The sequence below is a fragment of the Schistocerca americana genome, chromosome 8, assembly GCF_021461395.2.
Source record: "Schistocerca americana isolate TAMUIC-IGC-003095 chromosome 8, iqSchAmer2.1, whole genome shotgun sequence".
Lineage (NCBI taxonomy): Eukaryota > Metazoa > Arthropoda > Insecta > Orthoptera > Acrididae > Schistocerca > Schistocerca americana.
In genome coordinates, this window is record NC_060126.1 from 469,007,104 (window position 1) to 469,015,671 (window position 8,568).

Here is an 8,568-nt window from a genome sequence, read left to right on the forward strand (position 1 = left end):
AACGAATATTTGTGAAGTTCTTTAGTATCAGAACAGCAAACAGCTGATAACTGCCAGAAAACAAATGTACAAAACTCGATCGCTGTGGTTTTAAATTACGATAGCGACCCATTTTTCAGCCACACAAATTCATACATACATGGTACATGCAGCGTTTTTTCATCAAAAAAATCGTAGTTTCGTAAGAAACTTAACCGAAATTCAGACGTCGTAATAGACCTGTATGATTCAAATTCGTATGCAGATCGGCGTTATCAGACGATGTTATCACTTAAAGAGCGTCTGCTTGTGACTCGAAATATCTGGAAGGCGCGCGCCAGTTTCAGACGCCGCTACCGCTCGCTCCAAACGTGTAAGTTACTTTCATTCGCACGATGTTGGTAGCACTGGCATGAGCATGTATATAAACCATAGCGCGGGCTCGCGAAGCACAGTTTACCGCAGAGACACAGTGTGTTTGACGAGTGCAAGTGTTATCGAAGATACCGCAGCGTTTTCTCGCGTGAAAGGTAAGTGCTCAAGTGAAATGTGTTTTTTGCGATGGTGTTCTGTCTTGTTTACTCGCTGAGTTTGAATGAAATAATGTTGGTGATCTGATTTATAGATCAGGCATATTTATCATGAGGGTTTGTGCACTATATGGCTGCAGAAAGTTCCGGCACCAGAAATTTTGTGACCTGCGGTTACGTAACATACTTTTTCTTTTCTGACTATTATTGTTAACCAAGGGTCCTGTAGTATATCAGTAAACTGTTCAGTAGTGATTCGTTAGTCTGCATGTAGGAACTAGCTACAGAAGTGAGTTTAGTTTACTCACGCGGGTGTTTCGTTGTATCCCTTGTTAGTACAGTGGGAATTATTGTGTTAGTATATTACAAGTGACTTAAATCGCTCCGTTATTGTTGCAGATGGCTTTGACACCGATGATCCGCCACTTGTTGGACGATGTTGACCGTCAGATGTCATTATTTGACCAGAATTTCGGCTTGGGGTTGACACACGACGACTTGCTTTTCCCTCGTCTGTCTGTCGTTCCTGCTCTGTCTGGTTACTACAGACCATGGCGTCATTTGGCAGCTCGTAACTCCGGCGTGTCTACCATCCAGAACAACAAAGATGGGTTCAAGGTAAGTGAATGTCACGTTTTAACATAACGCTGTTTTGAGCTGCTATATTCGCAGTCTCCAAGAAAGAAAAATAAATATTGCTAGTTCTGCGCTTAATGGGTAGAGCAATACAGAAAAGTTACCGCTGGCGGACCTTACGAGACTGTTCTCGTTGCAGGTTAATCTAGACGTCCAGCAGTTCAAACCGGAGGAACTGACGGTAAAGGTAGTGGGCGACAGCGTGGTGGTAGAAGCAAAGCACGAAGAGCGTCAAGATGAGCATGGTTACATATCGCGCCACATGCAGCGTCGTTATTTGCTGCCGAAGGACGTAGTGGCCGAACAGGTGCAGACGCAACTGTCATCAGACGGTGTCCTCACAATCACGGCACCAAAGAAGGTATGTATCAGAAGATGACGTTGATAAACTAACAGTAAATTATAGTTCATATTTGCTTGCAGAACTGTATGTAGAAGTTTCTGTAGCACGTAAGTGGAGTGATAACGATAATTTGGCGTGTGAACCAGTGAGTAGTCTTCTGCTCCAGAGGTCTCATACAGAGAATTTGATGACCTTGTAGTGGAAGTGCTTGTAGAGGAAACATTTGTAAGAGCCTATAGGTAGCAATTGGTAGTAATCTGCAAGTGAGAGGTATGATTCTGTTTACAAGGCAAACAAGATCAGGCAAATAGACGAACATTGATGCAATGTTGTAGGTCTGGGATGGATCAATTTATTTATTTATTTATTTGATTAGCCATCCGTAGACATTTTGCAATGTATGGATGTTGTCAGTTTGGATACAGTGATTTTTGCAGATACATTGACACTTTTATATGCATTTACAGAGTATACAAATACAATGACATTTATCACTTAAATTACATTCAAACAATTAAATATTCACTTATTGTTTAGAAACAGTGTTCCTGAAAATACAGTTTAAGGGTTTTCTGTAACAGTACATGTTGTTAATTTCTTTGATGTCCTGTGCAGCTTGTTATACATTTACAGAATATACAATACAATGTCATTATGTCACTTAAATTACATTCAAACATTTAAATATTCACTTACTGTGTAAAAACAGTGTTCCTGAAAATACAGTTTAAGAGTTTTTCTGAAACAGTACATGCTGTTAATTTCTTTGATTTCCTGTGGCAGCTTGTTATACAATTTTACACCCTGATACAAGAAACTTTTTTGGGTCTTATGCTTGTTTCTCCTATCTAGATGAAGGCAGTGGCTTGTTCTTGTGCTATAGCTGTGTAAAATGCTGTTTGTACTGTAATTCACTATATTTTTCTTTATATATACTATAGTGTGGAACATAAATAAACAGGGAACAGTTAGAATACCAAGTATTTTGAATAGTTCTCTGCAGTGAGCCCACTTACTGCTTTTAGTTATAATTCTCACTGCTCTCTTCTGCACTTTAAAAACTGTTTGTAAGTTGAGTACATTATTTCCCCAGAAAATTATCCCATAGCTTATGACTGAATGTACATAGCTAAAATATACAGTTCTTAGACATTCATCGCTGCATACTGAGGAGAGAACTCTAAGTGCGTAACACGTTGTAGATATCTTTTATGTGAGTTTTTTAACATGTTCACTCCACCTAAGCTGGCTGTCAATATGCAACCCTAGGAATTTTGTGGTGGGCACTTCGTCTACAGAGGTGTTATGTAGCTTTAACTTTAGGGGACTGTTTTTTCTGTTTATTCTAAAGCGTATGCTATTTGTTTTCTTAATATTTAAGGTCACTTTATTCTCTGTAGACCATTTGTAGACATCTTTCAGTGATTCATTACAATTTTCCAACATTTGTGCTGATGTCTCACTGGTGATTATAATATTGGTGTCATCGGCAAACAATATCTTCTCTCCATGTCGGATATATTGTGGAAAGTCATTTATATAAATCAAGAACAACACCGGACCCAGCACACTTCCCTGAGGGACCCCAATATTAATATGCTGTGGATCTGACAGGTGTTTTTCTATGAACTTTGATCTACTGGAGACATGCGAGATCTCTACCCACTGTACTCTATTTTTAAGGTATGAATGGAACCATTTGTTGATTACCCCTCTTACTCCTAGTGCTTCTAACTTAAGTAATAGATCCTGGTGGTCAGCTGTATCAAAGGCCTTTGACAGGTCAAGGAATATGCCAGATACATAGTTGCCTTCATCCAGTGCTTCTAGAACCACTTTAGTGAAATGTGCTATTGCCATTTCTGTATCTCTGCCTGGTCTGAAACCAAATTGGTCATTTGAAAGAAGGTTGTATTTGTTTAGATAGCTCATAAGTCTGTTCTTCATTATGGACTCTATTATTTTGGAAAATGATGACAGTAGGGCAATTGGCCTGTAGTTCTCAATGTTTTCTACATCATCTTTTTTGTGTAGAGGTAAAATTTTTGCATGTTTCAGATAATCAGGGAAACAACCGGCTTTGAAAGATTCATTTATGATATTGGTTAGGGGGGCTTTGATACTATTTATGCATTTTTTCAGCACAGACATTGGAATTTCATCTAAACCTGCTGAATTTTTGCTCTTTAATTTCCTTACCACATTACATACTTCTTCCTCAGTAGTGGGTAGCAATACCATTGAATTTGATGTATATTCCCGTGTTCGTGGATTATGAGATTTTGAAAAATTTTCCTGTAACTTTGTAGCTATACTACTAAAGTAAGAATTAACAAAGTTTGCTAGTTCTTTTGGGGTACTTGTTAGGTTTTCTTTGTTCCTGATTTGGGTGTTTATATGCCTTTGTGTTGCTGTTCCTGTCTCTTGTTTCACTATAGTCCATGTAGCTTTACTTTTATTTTTAGCTAGATTTATTAGTCTATCATTGGCCTCTTTTTTTTTTTTTTTTTTATTTTTAACATTGAGCACCTTCCTATAGATTTTTTTTGTAGTTTCTGTAGTAATGAAGAAAATCTGGATCACTGTTGTTGTTTTTTATAGAGTTTAGGTATTTAAAAGTTTGGGCAGATTTTCTAATTCCTGTGGTAATCCACTTATTTTTGGTGGATGTTCCAGTAGAACTTTGTGCTTTGGGGAAGGCTTCTTCGAATATTATCTTAAACTCCGACATGAATTTGGAGAATTTCTGATTCACATTATTTTCTGAATATACTTCTTCCCATCTTTCATGTCTTAATTGTAAGCAAAATTTTTGTATTGCTGCGTCTGAGTAGACTCTTTTAAACATGTGGAGGTTTACTGGTTTTTCTACAGAAGTTTTTACTTTTATGATTTGGCATAAATGATCTGACAGTCCAAGATTTTTGACAGTAATGACACAGTTTTCCCCACCATATATCTGTAGCTACATGGTCAATGGTAGATGTTGAGTGTTTGGTTATTCTTGTTGCACAATTAACTAAAGAGGACATGCCAAAACTATTCAGAATATTCAGAAAAGTGTTACTGGTTTCATCTGCCTTAGCTGTGTTAATGTTTAAGTCACCACAAAAGAGTATATTACTTTTCAGGGATGACACTTGTTCTAGGCTTTGCATAAGTTTTGAAAAGAATGTTTCTAAATCACCACTGGGAGAACGGTATACACATAGTACAATTAGTTTTTTGGGCATATCTACAGCTGGTATCTCTACTGCTGACACTTCAAAATGCTTGTCTACACTTAGTAGGATAATATCATTCCTGACTTTAAATGAAATACCACTCTTAACAAAAATACATGATCCTCCACCTTTCATTGAGTTTCTGCAATAAGAACAAGCTAGTACATATGAGGGCAAATTTATGTATTGAATTTCATTGACTTCGCACCAGTGCTCTGTGATGCAGATAACTGGACTGTCTAAGGATTGTAACTCAACTTCTAGCTGTTGCACTTTGCTTTTTATACTCTGAATGTTTTGGTGAAGCACTGTTAGAGATTTAATGTTACTTATCTTGCAGGTTTCTTTTTCATCATGCTTGTGACTAAAAAATCTTGCAGATGGTAGGGAGGCACGCTCTTCCGTCTGCTTGTTGCTCCATGTGAGGTTGTGTACTTTTCTGCCACTACTGATGTTGGAACTGCTGCTGCTCCTGTTGTCTGTACTGCTTCTGTTGATTGTGCTGCTGCTGACGGTGCTGTGTCTGCTGTTTCTGGTACTGCTGATTTTAGTGACACTGGTGGCAGTTGTGCTGGTGTTTCTGCCTCTATTTTTGTTGATGTTACTCTTACTTCTACTAGTGTTGAGTTTTCACCGTTTTTGCTATTGGGATAGCCTGGGATGGCGGCTAATTCTGCTGTAACCTCCTTTGAATGTGTGTTTTGGTCATCATTGCTTTCTGCATGAAAGTCCAGTGGCATAACAGTTTCAGTTAAAAAGTCGTCTTGCATGTTGAGTTTGTCTAAATTTTCACTGACTTTTTTTCACTGAGCAGTCTTTTGCCTCTTCTGTTTAGATGCATTCCATGATTTGTGTAGCTGCCTCTCTGAAGAAAATTCACACTGAGAAAATAGGCATTTGAGTAGGCTTTACAGATTTTCTGGAATTGCCTGTTTGCTTTTTTAATTTCCAAATTTATGCAAGAATTAGGTATGAGATCATGCCTATGAGGTATTCCTGTTACTATCACTGTGTCCTTTTCGGTAGCATGAAGAGTTTTCTTTAGGTTGCGGACTGCAGTTGCCAGTTCATTCCTATACACATCGTTTGCGCCCGCAATCAGTACAATGCGCCGATTTTTGTTTTGTAATCTGTCTTGCTCAATGTTTTTAGCTACTTCCTGTATAGGAGCCCCTGGTTTAACATATCCACACGCTATCACATTGTGTTCAGCACGCAATATTTCTGCAAGATTTCGTCCATGGTTATCAGAGTAAACTGTTACTTTTGTACGTTTATAACACTTTTTCGTCTTCGTTCTTCCGATAATGCATTTATCAATTTTGAATTTGTTCACTTCACACGTTTCAATATTGATTGCAACAGATTTCAGGGTAGTTCGAAGAGTAGCAGCAAAATATCTCTTAATTTTGAGTGGTGTGGTGTGGTGGTGTCACTGGCACAAAAACACAGAGATGGGGCATCTGCAAACTGTAGGAAAAAATGTAGGTCAAATACGCTTAGGGCTTACAATAAATTACTGAGCATATATTTTGTTTCTGGGTTAGTGGTGACTTGATCTGGAGTAAGAGTGTGGGAAGTGATAAGTAAACTTAACATCAAGTCCGAAGTATTCATGGTGCATATTCTTTAATTATAAAGTGGTAAATGAATAGGATTATATGTGAATATTATGGAAACAGTGCATTGTGCCAAATATTCACACAGCCATGAAAGCTTCATATTAACAAAGAAAAATTATATAGCAGAGAAAAAGACTCATTTTTACTCCAGAGACCCATAAACTAGTGTTAAATCTGGACACTAATTTGATTTTTTTCTTCTTGTTTTCAGGCTCTTCCCCCAGCAGAGGGCGGTGAGCGTGTGGTACAAGTTGTGCAGACCGGTGCTCCAGCAGTTACCAACCAGCAGCAGGGAGGAGAGAAGATGGAGCAGTGAATAATCCATTGCTGGTGTAAAAAACTTATGAATTATTTGTTTTGTATTGTCATTGTACTTTCAAGAAATTTAACACTTCATTTTTCTGCTTCTCGTGATGGATGTGTTATGTATGTGAAAGACTGCATTTAATGATTTTTGAATTGCTTTAATTTTCTGTAAGTGTAAAGCAAATTTTCATGCACAACTGTTAGAAGAATGAATTTTATGTACCGTTTGTAGTTATGCATAATTCTCACAAATGTAAGACTGATAGTATTTGTATTGATGTTCAATAAACATTTTCTATGTTGAGTTTTGTATCTTTTATTTTAAACCTCCTCTCATTCTAGTAATTGTGACTTTGCTGTGATTACAAGGATCTTGGCTATTGCACAGGATTAGATGGAAACCTATTTAAAACTGAACAATTTAACTGAAATGGAAATGTTTATTAAAATGAAAGATTAATCTCCCATTAAAAGGGGTGTAATATATTAGTAATTATGATGGGTGCTGAGAGACGATATGCACAAACTGTTGCAATGAGATGAATAATACAATCTGATAACTTTAGCCACTGGTACGGCAACATTTCACATTAAATTTGAATTTCTACAAAAACTGTCTGTGGTGTTTACATATTTACAGATTAGTGAAAATAAGTTAATGGTAACATTTCTCTACTCATCTAGGAAAGAAAATTACCCAATAATTGAATAATTATTGTAACAGTGTCATACACACCTAACTATGTTTTCTTTTTGGGCTTAAAGGAGTATCAATTTCAAAATTACACTTTTTACTGGAGGTACAGCAGTCACTTGGCCTGTATTTTGAGGCTTGAATTGTTTAGTATAATAATGGTTTTATACCCTGTAAAATGTCAACATTTGTATTTTTCATTGTGTGGTAGTAATAAGTCCTTATCAGACTCTGTGGATAGTTGCAGTTGCAGGCCCACACAAATGCAAAAGTTCACTTAACAGTTGGCTTGGCCAAGTATAATATACCATCTTGACATTAAAGTTGGCAATAATATTAGTCAGTTTTCCCTGCTTTTTTGTGGTTTTCACTTGTAGTGATGGCTAAAGTATATGAAAGAAAGTGACAAATCACTGTTCTTTGAATTCTCTTGCTCCAGTAATCGGACAACCCCCCCCCCCCCCCCCCCCCTCCATCCCTGTGTGCAAAATACAGCATTTAGGTTTTTTATGCTTTCATTTTCACTAATGGTGTTCACAGGTGTTAAATCTTTATTTCTGTTTTAGTAAGTGGATATATTTTCCTTTCTCATTGTTCCTAAATTCATAGATTTACACTCTTTTTTTTTCCTTTCAAGACTAAAGAATGGGATTTTTTTTTTCATAGTTATTGCATAGTTATTGCATATGCAGTTCAGCTGCCAGGAATGTTGCACTCAAGATGAAAACAATATGTGAATGTTTGGCTAAAGAACTGTACGAATTCTACTGTTATAACAGTGGTGCTGATTCCCTGTATTCTACAGGTAGTTTACCTCTCTAATGAGATCTATTGTGCAACATGCGTAAATTAATAAATATCAGTATTGATTTATGAGAAATCACAAATATTCACTGTAAAATTATTTGCAGTAACGTTTTATATGCTCTCTGCCTGAGGTAACTGTGCTAGTCCCATACAATTTTTCTCTGCGGGTGCTGATGGCCTCATCGTGTAGTGCCCTAAAACATTATTATAATTATTATTGTTGTTATTTCCCCAAGTCAATATTAACTTGGAGGGTTCACAGAAATATGAGGCACCTGTCAACATAGTGCTGACTGAAACTGTGTACAACCACAAAGCTTTACCAGGTGATGGCACTCTGTCTCATGAAGGAGAACCTTTATGGATATGGAATCAATCAAGGAATACATTAACAAAGAGAAGCAGATGTTAGTAATGGAGTCAGTAA

The 8,568-nt window shown here is 37.0% G+C and overlaps 1 protein-coding gene across 1 annotated transcript; it reads left to right on the plus strand.

Moving 5' to 3' along the window:
• The first annotated feature begins 434 nt into the window (after positions 1 to 434).
• On the plus strand, positions 435 to 6,942 carry LOC124545083 (protein lethal(2)essential for life-like). Its single transcript, XM_047123891.1, has 4 exons — positions 435 to 509; positions 909 to 1,127; positions 1,285 to 1,506; positions 6,546 to 6,942. The coding sequence occupies exons 2-4, from the start codon at positions 909 to 911 to the stop codon at positions 6,648 to 6,650; spliced, it is 546 nt and encodes a 181-aa protein (XP_046979847.1). The 5' UTR covers positions 435 to 509; the 3' UTR covers positions 6,651 to 6,942.
• The last annotated feature ends 1,626 nt before the right edge of the window (positions 6,943 to 8,568 follow it).